This window comes from Erpetoichthys calabaricus, chromosome 2 (genome assembly GCF_900747795.2).
Source record: "Erpetoichthys calabaricus chromosome 2, fErpCal1.3, whole genome shotgun sequence".
Lineage (NCBI taxonomy): Eukaryota > Metazoa > Chordata > Cladistia > Polypteriformes > Polypteridae > Erpetoichthys > Erpetoichthys calabaricus.
In genome coordinates this window covers 3,128,818-3,145,511 of record NC_041395.2, presented here as the reverse complement: position 1 = coordinate 3,145,511, position 16,694 = coordinate 3,128,818, and the positions used below count along the sequence as shown (strand labels likewise).

Here is a 16,694-nt window from a genome sequence, read left to right as displayed (position 1 = left end):
ACTTATTAATAGACATTGTGAAGCAGAGCCTTACTGGAAATTCGAGGCGTTTGAATTGAAATCAAGAGATCAAAAATTGAATTTGAGATCAGAGGGTATAACGGGGATGCGAGGAATAAAAACTCTCTCCACTGAGCCACTGCCAGTAAAAATAGTTGCCTCAATTAGGTTTGTGTACTGTTTTGTCAGACTCATAATGTATGTTTGGGTCGTACGCAAATCCACAATTGGCTTTTTTGAGCCAAACCTGTTGTTTTCATATGAGCCACTTTTCATTATTGGGATCGTATCTAGAAACAGAAGCTCTATTAACTTGTGGATTTGCCTCTGTGTATTTAACGACAGCGTCCCTATGAACTTGTGGATTCGCTTGCGAGTATTTAGCGACAGCGTCCCTATTAACTTGTGGATGTGCTTGCGAGTATTTAGCCACAGCGTCCCTATGAACTTGTGGATTTGCTTATGAATATGCTAAGCACAGTCCTTCACCCGCGAATATTTACCTTATATGGGCAGGCACTCAATCACGTGGGAGGCATTATGATGCAAGACGCAAGATGCAACCGCCTCACACAGCAACCGAGCTGCTTGCTATGGCCGTATATAGTAAACGAAAGCAGGTTCCAGTTATGACCGTTACGCGTAGAATTTCGAAATGAAACCTGCCTAACTTTTGTAAGTAAGCTGTAAGGAATGAGCCTGCCAAATTTCAGCCTTCCACCTACACGGGAAGTTGGAGAATTAGTGATGAGTGAGTCAGTCAGTCAGTCAGTCAGTGAGTGAGTGAGTGAGTGAGTGAGAGAGGGCTTTGCCTTTTATTATCCATCCATCCATCCATCCATTTTCCAACCCGCTGAATCCGAACACAGGGTCACCGGGGTCTGCTGGAGCCAATCCCAGCCAACACAGGGCACAAGGCAGGAACCAATCCCGGGCAGGGTGCCAACCCACCGCAGGACACACACAAACACACCCACACACCAAGCACACACTAGGGCCTTTATTAGTATAGATAAAAACAAGAATAAAAATACCTCCAACTCTCAAGTTAAATCTGTTGGCTACTTTGGACCACCATATAGAGCAGGTCTGAGAAACGCTGAATCATCATAATGTGAAATATGTTTGCGGTGCAGAGTAAATACCTTTACTGTTAAGTTGACCACAAACAGCAGAGAAGTGGGTGGCCATACCTGCAGCTCTCCTGGTGTTCAACTAACCTGTACTGGGGACCTTTTTCGTCATCAGGAGAGGATAAAAAAGGAAAACCTACAAAATACACGAGCTGCAGTGACCCGTCTCAGACTAAATCTGAAATAATTGAAATTGCACAAAACAGTCCTTGGTTTTAAGACAAACAAGACTGCAAATTTGCCAATGCCTTTCAAAGGTAGATTTGAAAATCCCCACGCTTTGCACAGTGCACTCCATTCAAGATATCTCAATGAACACTCAGCTGTCCTGACAAATTCCCTTGAAGGATTAGGTTGTCAGATTTCAACAAAATTGGTCCATTGTGAACTTTATTGTTTCATTCAGACAGACAGACCGACACGGCCACCACAATAGGTGCTTTAAATATAAAGCTTTGTTGGCAGCACTTGCCATTGTATGGTGGTTGAACTGTCCATCTTCAGATACCAAATTTTGTAATTGTTCACATGTTGCTTTAAAACTGGAAAATCGTGGCTTTCATTTTATTACAGTCGACCCTTAATATACGACCGGCCTGACATGCGAACAACTTGATTTACGACCAAAATTTTTGTTTTGATTTACGACCAACATCTTGCGTTACGACCCGAATGCGGTCACGTGTATCCGCTTGCGCGATTGTAAACAAACAGCCAAGAGCGTTAGTAAGCGTCAGTCAGAGCCCAGATACATGTGTTTGTGGACATAATTTCGGTCAGTGCAGTGATTTACCTATATATATAATTCACTAAGACCATGCAAGCAAGACACATAATTTCTAAAGAAGGAAGAGAAGGTAACGAAGGTAAAGAAAGCGATCACAATCGAAACAAAGAAGGAAATTGTGTGGAAATATGAGAGTGCTGTTCATGTGACCGATCTCGCTAATATGTACAGCATGTCGAAATCCACCATCTCGACAATTTTACAAAGAAAAGATTTGCATAAGGAGGCTTCTTCTAAACAACCACCTTTCGTTTCATTCTCCTCCTCCTCCTTTCCTGCAGCCCAAAGATGTCAAATTAAATGGTGAGTACAGTATGAAATTGTTGTTTCTAGAATAGAATAGAATGCCTTTTATTGTCACTATACACACGTACAATGAGATTAAAAGCAGCTCCTTCAGTGCAGACATATGTGTAGAACACAACAAGTAAATAAACAAATAAACAAATGGTGCAAAAAGATGCAAAAAAGTTGCAAAAAAAAAAAGTTCTGCATAGGACTTGTATGGTTGTTTCTTTAGCCTTAGCATAACGCCGGATCTGCGGCCCCGCTTCTGCTTCCTTTCCCTCCTCCGTCTGCGTCATCTCCTAGACCCGACAACAATCCACGGAGAGCCCGCTGGTCTCGCTATGTTGTCTGGGATGTTGTGCGTGTGATGAAAAACACTCGAAACAGATGTCTGGCTCTGGACACCGATGTCTATAAGGTTCTGACGGGTGTAGCAGATGTTCGCCGAACCGATAATGCACAAAGAAGCAAGAAAAAAAAATACAAAAACAACAAAAAAGTGCACTGAAAAGGAGAGCCCTGAGCCGCTGCGACCATGCGCGCCGCCATGCTCCTAGCTTAATCTAGCCTACTTCTGGTAGGCTAGGCACTTTTTATAACTTTTTGGTTAGTACATTAGAAAAATTATTGGTGTTTTGGTAAATTATGCACATTATACAACCCTTTTTTATTATGAAAAGGTTAAGTAAGTGTTGCAGTGGGAGGTTCAGAACGCATTATGGGTTTTTCCATTATTTCTTATGGGAAAAATAGTCTTGACTTACAACCAACTTGAGTTACAACCGGCCCTCACGAACGAATTAAGTTCGTAAGTCAAGGGTCCACTGTGCTTTGCATCAATTCTGTACTAATATAGTGCCTTTCTGCAAATCATATTAGTAAAAGTTCATTATGATTGAAGCAGCAGTGAGTTAACTTTTGATGTAATGTTTCAAGTTGATGTTTCAGCTCAGTGAAAAGGGCAATACAGAACTTGAAGCTGTGCCCACTGCCAACAAGAAGAGTGACAGCCACCTCAGGACATTCACTGAGCTCCCCCTTTAGAGCCTGTCAGGTTCCTTCCACTAAAAACACTGACTCTCTGCGCTAAAAGTCAAGGCTAAAAGTGTAACTTGACCTTCAGTGTGGAGGTCTCGAGGGCTCTTAGTGACCCTGCCTGATTTTCATCATCTCAATGCCAAGCTATAGTGGACGCCGTATCTCAGAGGACATTGGCCCACTGTGTCTGTGTTGCCTTGGTCAAGTGTCTTCAATAAAGGCCTCCTCTGTTTGCAGACTTTTATACCTGGTGTCTCCTCAATGTTCATTCATCATCAAGAACTGCTACAGAAGTGCTGATAGGAGTTAAATTATTTTATTTTTGATGGAGTATTAGCAGAAACGTCTTCAGCACAAAGAACTAAATTTCCTATCACAGGATCTTCTAGACAATCTGTTTAAGTTGGAATCGTTTGTGAATGTCCACAAGCTAAACTCTGAGAAGCAGCCACTATTTGGAATGTCGGTGGAAGGAAATTCAGAAGAACCGTAAACATTGTGATGAGCAACATTAAAGCCTTCAGTTATAAACAACTCCTTTCAAACCAGCTGCCATTTGCACAGTTTAAAATCGCATCCAAACATCTTCCAGTTTGGTCTCACCTTAGTCAGATGGATGCGGACTTTATTATTTATTGTTGTTGCTCCCAATCTGCATTTGCTTTGTGTTTGTGGCCTCATCATTAAGTGCTGTCATTGGCCATTTTTCTCTGATCATCCTTTTATTAACTATTAAACACAAAACTCACCAAATGATTTTCCTGGTCTGTTCAGAACAAGTCTGCCACTCTACCTATAACTGGAAAGTTCAGAGTATCTTGTCGTGGGTCCATAGTGGGCACAGAATCTGCAACTCCAGACCACTAAGCCACATTGCTGGCTTTGCTGTCTGACTTTTTTAACATTTAAGATTTCTATCTGGCATTTAAGATCCCATTCATAACTCTTGATTAGCTATAACATCAGAAAGGGTCAAAAGAACATCTCGAAGGTGGCGTCACCGCCGATTTCACTTACAGTTTTTGTTGCAAAAGGTGCCTTGGCAGCAGTTGACATGTAAGGTCTGCAGGAATCCAAATGCAATCGCTGGATTCTCACAGGCGTCTCCGGAAATGCATCCCATGTAGCCCATATCTGTGGAAAAAGAGACGCGACTTGAGAAGATCTGTGTGCCACACGGCCAGATTCTTTTTGGGCTTCCATTTCATGTGTCTTTCCAGCAGCAGTGATTGGATGGATGGGTGATGTGAATTGCTGATGTGTGTGAATTAATATTTGAACTCTGCATGCAGTCGATTGATCACTGTTGAGTGTAATAAATGCAATCAGTCCTTGAGGGCTCAGTTTGCAGTCAAATATCCAGGACTGCTGCAGGCTATCGCACTGTAAATGTCGAGGATTTAAGGGGTTTATTCAATCAAACTTACTTAAGGAAACACTAATTTTACCTTCAGAGGTGTATCTAAAACAGAAAAACATTGAACACATAGGAACCACACATTAAAGGCTACACAGAAGGTTGAATTATTTAACATCATTTACCGCCTACCTCTAACAATATAACAGCAGCCATACAACACAGACATTTCAATTTTTCTTATCTCTGACGTATTTTATTCAAAAGCCATGTGGCACTGGAAAAAAAAGAATTTCTAGAGAAGTTTGGGTGGCTTTTTAAAGTGCCCAACTGTCCTGACTAACTGAAGGGCAGCGCTGCCCGATGTCAAAGGTGTTTGCCATCATCTGAGATGACGACCACTGACCCTGGACATCACTCTCCTTGGTTTGGATTGGTTGTCTACAATTCTTTTTTATGAATTATTGTTTTTCATGTCTTGATATTATTTCTGTTAGTTTCACTTTGATGGCTCTTTGTGGGTGGAGTCCCAGGAGGCGGGGCCACCCTAACATCACTGATCCCTCCCTCTGCCTATTTAAGGCTGCTGAGAAGGCTCAGGGGCCGGAGGTCATTCATTTACAGTGCCGTATTTGTGAGTCTTGTTGGATTTTCTGCTTTTGTTTTGCCTTGTATTTTCCTGGTCTGCAAATTGGGATTTGTTTGCTGTGATTCACCTTTCGTAAGGTCACCTTTTGTGCTCTCTTTGGTATTTTGGCCTTATTTTTGTTAATTCATCTTTTATCTATAAAGATTCTTAGTTTACCCTGTTTTTACACAAACCAATGGTTTAAGGTAATCCCTTAGGTTCTAAACTCATTGGGGCTGACCTTCCACACCTTCATACCATCTACTCAACCAGGTGTCTGAGGAGAGCTGATACCATCATCCCTGACGCCAGCCACCCAGCTCAAACCCCTGATGTCACTTCTGCCTTATGGGAAGCCTCACCCCTCATTCCACTGTCTTCAGGGACAGCTTCGTCCACCAGGCCATAAGCCAACTGACCTTACCTGCCCTGCACTGTGTATTGTAGCCCCCTGCTGCTTAATCAGGAATTAGAATGTACATTCATTTTTCAACTTACTCTTATTGACTGTATTTCTTTATTTATGTGGCCATATTCAATTTTGATTAAGATGAGACATGCAACAATGAGATGGCTGGGCAATAATTTAGGGTGAACCCAGATATTCTCAGTGTGTTAAATGGGTTCAGATAGGAAGAATGAGACTTGTTTGCTTCACAGTCCCTTCAGTGACTACCTTGGTAATGGGTGGCTGCTGATAGCCCAGTGCTGTGCAAAAGATCTTTTAGCAGATTTAGGTGCCATCCATTATTGGAAACTTCGCAGGGCATTACAAGTGCCCTGAAAAAGGAGCCAATCTGGGTGAAGTAACCATGGCATTGAAGTTGTGTTGGTCATTCATAAGGGCTAAACTGTGCAGAAGACCACCTGTAATTGGGTAACTGGGATAAAAACACAAGTGAAACGTACAGTGATCTATGAACTTCTTGAAGCTGTGTGTCTATGAGATTTGTGAAAATTGAAAATAAAAATGAGAAGTAGTGACAGTTCATATGCACCATCTTACTGGACTTGGTACATAAAAGCCTGGATTAGAGCTGGGGAGTGTGGTGTGCCAAATCTGGCGTGTCGGGTGTCTTCATGAAGACGGAGGTTTCAAATGATGACGACTGTCAGCTACGTTCTGTGTTCTGTGGAGCCATGAAGTGTGCCTGAGGCTGAGTTTATTTATACAGAGGCATCAGAGATGGAGTCCTACTTATTTAGAAAACTTCACAAAATTATTTGAAAGTTTGTGACTTCGGTCTCTTTGTTCACCAAACAGTCGTTTTATTCCAGAATAAAAATGGCAGACCCTACTAACAGTTCTCAGCAGTGACCTTTGTAGAATAAAATCAGTAGCTGGTTATTGCTTAGCTCAGGGGTAGGCAACGTCGGTCCTGGAGTGCCACAGTATGTGCAGGTTTTTGTTCCAACCCAGTTCCTTAACGAGAACTCAATTATTGCTGATGAAGCACATATTGGTTAAGTGACATTTTAATGCTTCATTTTAGTGGTCTCGCTTGTTAAGGTTCTCCAACCTTAATTGCTTATTTCAATCTTAAACTGCTGCATTCAGTGTTTTAATTGCTCCTTATTAGCAATAAGATGTAAAAGACAAAGCAGCCAGCAGTTCTCCAGCTATCTTTTTTCCAATTACATCTGTGTGTGTTCATCATGCACGGTTTGATTTAATAAAACACTTAATAGAAAAATGTGACAGACTGAAAATGATCTGTTTTAGGCTTCAAATCATTTGGATGATATCCTTGGAAAGGAAAAAAATCTACGATATAAAAGCCTTACATTGCACAGACTAACAAGCCATAAAATTAAATAAGGTCTGAGATTGGCAATGATTGGTTTCTAATTAAGAAATTGGGTTGGAATGAAAACCTGTAGCCACTGCGGCTCACCAGGACCGACATTGCCTACCCCTGTTTTACATCTTATTGCTAATAAGGAGCAATTAAAACACTGAATGCAGCAGTTTAAGATTGAAATAAGCAATTAAGGTTGGAGAACCTTAACAAGCGAGGCCACTAAAATGAAGCATTAAAATGTCACTTAAGCAATATGTGCTTCATCAGCAATAATTGAGTTCTCGTTAAGGAACTGGGTTGGAACAAAAATCTGCACATACTGTGGCACTCCAGGACCGACGTTGCCTACCCCTGGCTTAGCTTACCATAAAAGTCTTCACATGTCACCTTCACGTATGAACATGTGTGCATGTGTGTGTGTGTGTGTATGTTTGTGTGTCTGCGAGCACATATCAATGCTCAATGTGCATAACTGCATTTCTAATAACTCTTAGCTATTTAACAAATTGTCTCGCTTTACATATTTTGGATGTCATGGCATTGCTTTATGTAAGAAGATTACAATGAGAGGAGCCTTCCTGCCAGCAGCGGGTTCAGATAATTATAAAGGTCACGTCCTCACAAGTCCTTTTCAGTGCAGTCACAGATTTAAACACCTTCATGTCGTTTGTGGCAGTTGTGTCGAGTCAGGGAGCTCAAAGAAAAACTGCACTCTTATATTAATGGATTTTGAAACAAAATAGTTCAAAATAAATTGCATAACACAGATGTTTAAAGAACAAAATATGAACCTCTACAACAACTGTGACTTACCTGAAGTGAAGCAGTGGTCTTGAATTCCTGTGCAGGTCACAGACCCCTGGCAGTTGCCATCTGTCGATTTGCAGCACGAAAGCCCATTGGGTTCACTGGACATGGTGACTGTTTTTAAATGACAAGAAGCCAAACGTAGTGTTAGGTCACACTGACTGCACACACACATCTGTGACTCTGCTGTCACACTGGAATTGTGGTGGGCCAAGAGCTCCTCAGGAGGAGGAACCACATTTAAACAATACATAAATCACAATATTAAGAAAAGTCAGGTTATCCCACTATTTGAGTTACAGAGGCCGTGGCACACTCACCATTTTCCGTATTGCACAGATCAGAGCTGCAACACTTTGTGATCCGCGAGTAACTCCCATAGCCATAGTTAATGGACAGACTCACATTGCAGTTATCAGAGGATGAACAGCCTCGGCAAAAAGAATCGTAATTGTTCCCGTCTGTGGAGAAGAGAGCATTAGGATTATGTCATTGAAACCTGCAACAATTGTGAAGTGAACTCGTGTCCTTGTGAGCTGTCACAACAAAAAGTCCCACTGAGCAAGAGCTGCTTCAAGATACACAGCAGGAGTGCGGCCCACCGGCGGGACGAGTACACAGTGATGGCTGCCCAGCGACACCACCCTGTGCTCCGTGACTGGGCCTACAGATTGACAGAGTGCTTTGTGAAGGTATAAGGAAATATTTAATTGTAAATTGTGCAATTTGAGGATTGGGAACTTCATTAATAGACTTCATTATGTGAATTTCCCATTGGGATTAATAAAGTATCTATCTATCTATCTATCTATCTATCTATCTATCTATCTATCTATCTATCTATCTATCTAGTGTGACACGCGGCTGGGGGTGGTGCCCAGCCGGGATGCCCAGGAGGACAGGAGGAGGGCTCATTCCTCTTCCGGAGCACGAGGGGGCGGCCGCCCTGGTTCCTTTGAGGACCACAGGTGCAGGGCTTGGATGCCCAACCCTGTAGGAGCCCGTGGTCTCCGCCAGGGGGCGCCCCCATGCCTGAAGGACCCGGAACCCCAACACTTCCGCCACACCAGGAAGTGCTGGGGGAAAGAAGACAGGGAACACCCGGAGGGCTTCTGGGAGTATAGCCGGCACTTCCGCCACACAGGGGAGTGTCTTAGGAGTGTCGGGAATCACCTGGAGCCCATCCGGGTAATTATAAAAGGGGCCGCCTCCCTGTAAAGAAGGACTGGAGTCGGGTGAGGAGTGGACAAGGTTTCGAGGCAGGAGAGAGGAGGCGGCCTGAAGAGCAGGCAGAGAGAGAAAGAGGCCTGGACTTTGGGGGAGTTTGGTGTGAGAAGCACTGGGTTGTGCACTTTATTGGACTTATTATTATGAACAATAAACGTGTGGTTTACTTGAATATGGTGTCCGTCTGTCTGCGTCCGGGCAGCTTATCACACTAGACTTGGCTCAAAGAGGAAAAACTGATGTGGTCTGAGGAGTTCCAGTGCACTATCTGAGAACATGGAGGACTGTCATCCACATAAAGTGTATTCAAATGGCTACTTGTGTGTCTAATCAACAGCAGGACACAACTCCTGGCTGCCATGATCAGTGAGTAGAGCAAGTCAGATGTGGGCCGTACCTTAAAACCAAAAAGCAATTTGCTCACAAAGTAACCTGAACATTTTCAGTCCAAAGGCTTTGAATGACTCAGCACGGCAGCTTTCTCTTCAAATACAGTATGTCTACTTTTTCAAATATCTAACCCTAACCCACGTGTGTGTGCGTGTGTGTGTGTGGGGAGTAATGGGGTGTTTGTGTTAGTGTGCATGTGTGTGTGTGTGTGTGTGTGTGAGTGTGAGTGCTTTAGAAGTTAAGTAAAATATTGGGAGCAAAAGTGTTGGGAACAGAAGGAACTCCAGATGCTCTCCCAATAAATAACAAGGGATACCAGCCTGAGCATAAAGGGACATCTTGATGGCAGTCTGTAAACAGTGAAGAAATTCAATTTATGACATGACATGGGCCACAAAAAGAGACTAGCAAGATACAGTACAGGGGATCCTTGGGTTACAACGTCTCAACATACAACGTTTCGAGTTTACAACACTCACTCCCATAAAAAAATTAAGACGTGAGTGTTTCGGCTTACGGCGTTAGCATCGTACTTACAGACTACGTGGGCAAACTAGTTTGGCTGTACGCGGCGGAAGTACACGCCGATTGAGTGAGGGAGTTGGCGAACTAGTTTGGTTGCGTACGGCACAAGTGTTCTGTTTGTGTTGCTTTGTTTGCCAACTTTGTGTCTCTTATCATGGCTCCTAAATGAAAGTGAGTCTTCATATGGTAGTGCCTGGAAGAAGAGGAAAGCCATCACGATGGAAGTGAAATTAGACATTGTAAAGAGATCAGAAGGAATAAAGGTAAGGAATTTTTTTTTACACTCATTTTTTCTGTTACTACAGTACAGTGTACAGTACAGCATATTTATGTCCTTTTTCTGTGGCTTAGTTGTGCTTTTATGTTCTAGATTATGATTTTGCAAATGTGTTAGGATAGGTAAGTGACTTAGGCTAGGGTGTGTTTTGACTTCCACCAAAATTCGGGTTACATCACAGTTGTACGAACGGAACTGTGTCGTAACCCGAGGACCCCCTGTATGTCATATTATGAATTAATATTACTGTGTGAAGAAGAAATATAACAATCAGAATTTACGTAACGGATTCATTGGGCAATAAACCGGCATTTCAATCCAGCTCTACTAGAGTGCACCAGTACCAGAAGTTCTGATAAGTCTGTTTTGATTTCTCCAGTGTCTTCAACACTGTTAAGGGGTCTGCTAAGAGATGTGTAGGTAGATCAGCCTGTGGTGTTCTGATGAACTATCTATTGGACAGACTGCTGTTTGTCAGACTCAAGGACATGTGAGGAACACTGGACCACCACAAGAACAGGCCTGTCTGCTTTTCTCCTCACTCTGTACACCTCTGACTATAAATACAACAGCAGGTCAGGTCACATGCAGAAATTCTCAGATGATTCTGCACTTATGGGGTGTATTGATAAGGGGGATAAGACAGAGGAGAGGAGTCGGGGGAGAACTTTGACAACTGTCTACAGCTCAACATCAGCAAACCAAGGAACTACTTATTGATTTTGGAGGCACCAAAGAGTCTTTATGTCCAATTACTATTCAAGGTGTAGATATGGAGTTGTTGGCTGTTCTAAGTACAAATTAATGGCAGGTTGGACTGGTTTCATAAAACAGAGGAACCATACAAGAAAGGGCAGAGTAGACTATTTTTCTTAGGAGAATGAGCTCCTTTAATGTAAAAAGTGACCTCCTTCACAACTTCTACAACTCTGTGATGGCCAGTGTGGTGTGCTGGGCTGGTGACATCACTTCAAGAGAGGACCACCAAATCAACAAGCCAATTAAAAGGGCAGACTCAGTTATGGGACACCCTCTGAAGGTCATAGTGGAGGAGGAGAGAATGAAAACACAACTGTCTTCAAAGTAATAATGGGGAAGGCCAGCGTTATGATGCCCGATCAGGCACAAGGGGCTATAGGAGCAGATAAGACAGTAAGAACCTGACTGTCAGCAAGTATTCACTAAGTAAGTTTTATTTATTTATTTATTGTAAATTGAACAGTTCTTAGATGGTGGGCGGCACGGTGGCGCAGTGGTAGCACTGCTGCCTTGCAGTAAGGAGACCTGGGTTCGCTTCCCAGGTCCTCCCTGCGTAGAGTCTGCATGTTCTCCCCGTGTCTGCGTGGGTTTCCTCTCACAGTCCAAAGACATGCAGGTTAGGTGCATTGGAGATTCTAAATTGTCCCTAGTGTGTGTGTGTGTGTGTGTGTTCTGCGGTGGGCTGGGATATGTTCCTGCCTTGCGCCCTGTGCTGGCTGGGATTGGCTCCAGCAGACCCCTGTGACCCTGTGTTAGGATATAGCGGGTTGGACAATGACTGACTGACTGAGTTCTTAGCTGTCAGGAAGTAAGGAGGGCGACAGCATAAGGGTTCATTAATACGAAGGCGTACAAGTGGTGTAAGGGGAGAGCTTTTAAGTGAGGAGTGCTAAGTTAGGAGAACAGAGAAAAGTAAAGCTAACCTCATAGAAGGGCAAACAGATGGCAGTCGATGGGCATGAGATTACAGGAGTTAAGGGGGAGAAAAGGTGTAAAATAGCTGTAGCAGTTCTATAATCTAATTTCTTTGGATTCATTGGTTTTAGTTTTACTATTTAAATTAAATCATTTAATTTTAATTAAAAAAGGGCAGTTTTACTAATCCTAAATCAAATTTTAGCAATGAGGCCAGTACAATGTAAGTCCTGTTGGATGCTGGGCTTTTCAGATGACGGCTTGGGGGAGTCCGTTGTCTATGAGGGCTACCGTACATGTGCAGGAGATGCCAGCTGATCCAGCACCTCGAGCTCAGGGTCGCTGAACTGGAGGTGGAGTTGGCTGACATGGGTTTTAGTAGAGAATAGGTGGGCATGGCCAAGGTGTCCTTTAGACAGAGATAGTGTGCACCCCTAAGGTGGCGTGGGAGGAGAATCCAGACTCTACAGGTAGAGATACGTGGGTCACTGTCACAAGGCTCAAGGTAAAGGGTGCTCACAATTTGGGAGCATCAACCCCAGAATTGTCCATGTGGGAATAAATGACATACAAAAGGGTAGTCTGTCAGTTCTGCAATCCAAATTTAAAGAGTTAGGTGCCAGGCTGAGGAGCAGAACTGACACGGTGGTCTTCCCTGAAGTTCTGCCTGTGCCACACACCATTCCTGGTAAGACTGGGGAGATTAGAAGGCTTAACGTGTGGCTCAAATCTTGGTGAAGGGTAGAAGGGTACAGGTTTATGGGGCATTGGAACTCATTTTGGATCAGATGGGACCTGTTCATCCATGATGGGTTACATCTGAACTGGAGGGGCACCAATGAGTTGGGGAGGCATATGAGTAGGTTAGCTGGGAATTATTTAAACTAGAGAATGGGGAGCCAGGGAGTCCAGGACAGATCAGGTTTAGATCTATACATGGAGGAACAAACCGTAGAGTAAAATAAAAATGCATAGCAATGTAAATTCTATCCCAACGTTTACAGTAAATGTAAAAGTAAAAAGAGTAACACGTTAAAAATAGCTGCCTTAATGGTAGAAGTATCAAAAATAAGGCAAGTGAGTTGGAGTTGTATGATGAGAAGCATAATTATGATATTATAGCAATAAGAGAAACCTGTCTGAATAACAAAGATGGGGATGCGTATGACAGGGGTGTGTGCATTTATTAGAAAGGAAAGAAAGAACAGAAAAGAAGGTGGAGTTGCTGTTAATGCCAAACAGAATTTATGTGCAAGTCCTCTTCAGTTGGGCGATGAACCCCATCTTAGTGAGGACATCTGTTTTCATCAGGAAAACATTAAGGAAAGAGTATGTTATAGACCACCCAATGAAGACAGTAATTTCTAGGCACATCTTTTCAGTAATATTAAAAAGGCAAGTTACAGGGAGATATTATAGTCATGGGGGACTTTAATTATCCAAATATTAATTGGGATAACCTTGCAGATGGAGGAGCACAAGGTGGAGTTTTTAGAAGTAATCAGTGACAGTTTATTAACACAGCATGTTATAGAGCCAACACGGGTGAAGCCTGTCTGGATTTAGTATTTGATAATAATCAGGAGAGAATTGAGGGTGTAGAGGTGATTGAACCACTAGGGTCACGTGACCATAATATAGCACAATTCCCAGTGTTTTGTAAGAGTGCAGATGCAGACTAAAACTGTTAAGTTTAACTTTGGTAGGGAAAATTAACTTAACTTAACCTGTACCTACTGGGGACTGTGGGAGGAAACCCCATACAGAAATGAGAAGAATGTGTCAGCTCCGGAGAGCAATGAGTGGTGTATGATTAGAACCCAAAAGGCAGCGAGCTAACCAGTGCACACCAGAAGAAAAATGAAACACGTCATCCAGACCACTAGCAGGGCAGTTCAGCAAGCAAAGTTTGGGGTTCACCCCAATATTCGTACAAGTTGCTCATTTTGTGTGTATATTATTGGATTTTTTCCTATTTAGTATATTGAAAGCAGTCGTATTCTTCATTAATGTATTTTCAGGGAACTGCTCACCACATTCCTTCAGTTTTCTCAATATGTCATATACTACAGATGTCATAAGGTCTGAGGTGCAAGGATTGTGAAAGATGTGAAAGGGAGAGTGAGGACCCAGCATCAGCGACACAGTCAGGATCCCAGTTAAAGGAGGTCTGCACCAGCAAACTTCTCAAAGTACTTACTTCTTTGATCTGGTTATGGATCTGTTGACGTGTGTACATAATAAATATGATAATCATAATGCAGTCGATATTTAATATTTGAAGTTTGGCACATTTACAGCAAGTAAGTTTAATAAAAGAAAAAAAGTTAAAAAAAAAAGACCCTAGCAAAACGTCTGAAGCCCACATGATGTTTGACTCACAATGATTGGACTCCAGGATGACCCCACAGGAGGACGTCAGGCGATTACAGGAAACAACTTGCTGCTGGCAAAACTCCCAGGAGCCGGAGAAGCAATTCTGGCACAGCAGAGTGGAATCTGCAAAAAAATCAAAGGAGCAATGGCCTCTTAACAAAAACAGCTTCTCCAATCAGGTTGGGTTAACTTATTTATGTTTTTATTGTTGGTTTTCCATCAAGTTTGCTTATTATTGCTGACCTTGACACTCTGTGCCCACAGCATGACTGCACTTACATTTACTGTACATTTATTTGTACAGGAGACACTTTTATCCAAAGAGACTTAACTCAAACTCCATCTTAAATGACACTGATGTCTGAATTAGCACATTTATGGAGCTGGCCACCATTTCTGTTGGCTTCAATCCACCATGTTGAGTGATGTGACTAAATGTACTTAATACAAATATAAAAGTTTTATTTAACCCAAATGTGCCCAGTACAATGAAATGCATACAACTACCATATAATCAATGTCAAGATGATGTCAGCAATGAAATTTGGTGGAATTTTAACATAGAAATCCTAAACCTTTCCTGGCAGCCTTGTAAAGTAACCCACCATGACAGCTATGGATGAAGAGGGTTAGGGTCCTTTACAAATGCACTTCAGCAAAATGATGAGAGTCCAGCAGTGTTTGGGTGATCCAGTGGATCTCCAAAGCCTGTAGCACGTTTGGCCCACTCCTCTTTCAGTGTGGGAATCAAGCAGGTGACTAAAACAAACTCAAAGTCTTACCCTCACACCAACACGGATGTGAGATATGGATTGTCTACAGTCACCATCATTTGCTAATGAGATGACAGAACAAGATCTCTTTCACCGAGGTGCTTACCCACTCTGGCGTGACAAGCATTTTCACCAGGCTATGCAAGGCCCAGATAACCTCATCTGGCCGTGCGGTGCTTACGCCACAGGACAGCCTGCCAGGGGAGAGGTCTGTGGTGAACTTCTGAATAGTAAAAGCTCTCTTGGTAGTCAAAGGAAGCGCGATAAAGACACTCTGAAGGTCTCCCTGTTGAGCTTTGGACTCAACACAGACAACTGGGAAACATTTGCCTTGGTGTGTGCAGCCACCTCAGCTTATGACAAAAGGCATCTTGCTGATGCGCAAAGAAAGTAGAGACAGCAAATCTCAGCACCAAATCAGCCTTCCAGTCAGAGTTGTCCACAGACTCTTCTGGGCCCAGATTAGCCTGATTTGTCACCTGTGAACCTACAGAGACTCTAAATGATGACATCACAGTCCTCTTTGAACACACACATCACAGCACCTCCGGGGACCCAGAGTCACACACTCACCTGGACATGGTGTGTGCATGTGTGGGGCATCTCTGAATGCAAACGACTCTGCCAGGTATGGCCACTGGCTTAACTGCCATCTTGTACTCACTCAGAGCTGCTGGATCTGGGGGCGTAATGAAGGTCTCCCCTGAATGTCCTGAAGACGGGTTAAAAAATGGTGCCAGGCGCAGCCCTGAACTAACGTCTTCTTTGAGAAAGGGAAACTCATTAATGAATGAATTAAAGTGACTTCAGTGGCATCAAGTAGAAGGAAATGGGACACAGTTTAAACGGAGTAAATTATTAACGCTCATCTCTTTTACATTCATGTGCTTTTGCACTTTTTATCGGGTGTTTGCTTAGCTATTCACTTGTCTTTAAAAATCATTTAATTGAGATCTTAATGTAAATATGCTCAGAATAATATGCACCACAATAAAAATATAAACATTTGAAATATGATTTTTTTTTAAAAATCAGTATAATATGAAGAAAACACAATTATTAAAAAAAAAGAAAAAGAGAGAAAGAGAGATTCTTGCCCTGCCCTGAAGCTGCCCGTGATTTCAATCTGCATCTCAAATTATCTTCATGAATGAATGACTGCTAAGAAATCTGCAGCACAATGAACTAAACCTCCAAACAAACGACTTACTGGGCTTGTTACAGAAGGCTCCTTGGCAGCACTTGATGTGAGCGCCGATGGTTTCTGGCAGATAGGCGGACGCGTTTATTGGATCCTCGCAGACAGCTCTTGACGTGCAGCCCTTCTCATATTCAGTTTCTTTAATTTAAAAAATAAATCAAATCAGTCATCGCTGTCTTGAAAGACAAAGCACACAGAATCTGAAAATTTATCAGTGACTTCCATCACAGGGCCCACTGACACTGGCACCATTCAGAGTCTCGGTTAACCTCCCCTGCCTGTGAATGTGGGGCGACACGGGAGTACCTGGGAGGCAGCGGTACTGGCCACCGCATCATTTTAAAATGAAAACCTTATCTTACCTTATCTCTATTTGGGGCGCTGTATTGTCCAGCAGCCATCTTCATGTGC

At 42.8% G+C, this 16,694-nt stretch overlaps 1 protein-coding gene across 1 annotated transcript in view; it reads right to left on the bottom strand.

Moving 5' to 3' along the window:
- The window catches only part of LOC127526859 (uncharacterized), an 84,506-nt gene that overhangs the window by 49,609 nt on the left and 18,203 nt on the right, over positions 1-16,694 (bottom strand). The window contains exons 8-12 of the mRNA XM_051924009.1: positions 16,293-16,421; positions 14,316-14,432; positions 8,161-8,301; positions 7,847-7,954; positions 4,264-4,380 (exon numbers count right to left, since the gene is read on the bottom strand). Coding sequence (XP_051779969.1) covers positions 4,264-4,380; positions 7,847-7,954; positions 8,161-8,301; positions 14,316-14,432; positions 16,293-16,421 — 612 coding nt within the window. The remainder of the gene's footprint in view (positions 1-4,263; positions 4,381-7,846; positions 7,955-8,160; positions 8,302-14,315; positions 14,433-16,292; positions 16,422-16,694) is intronic.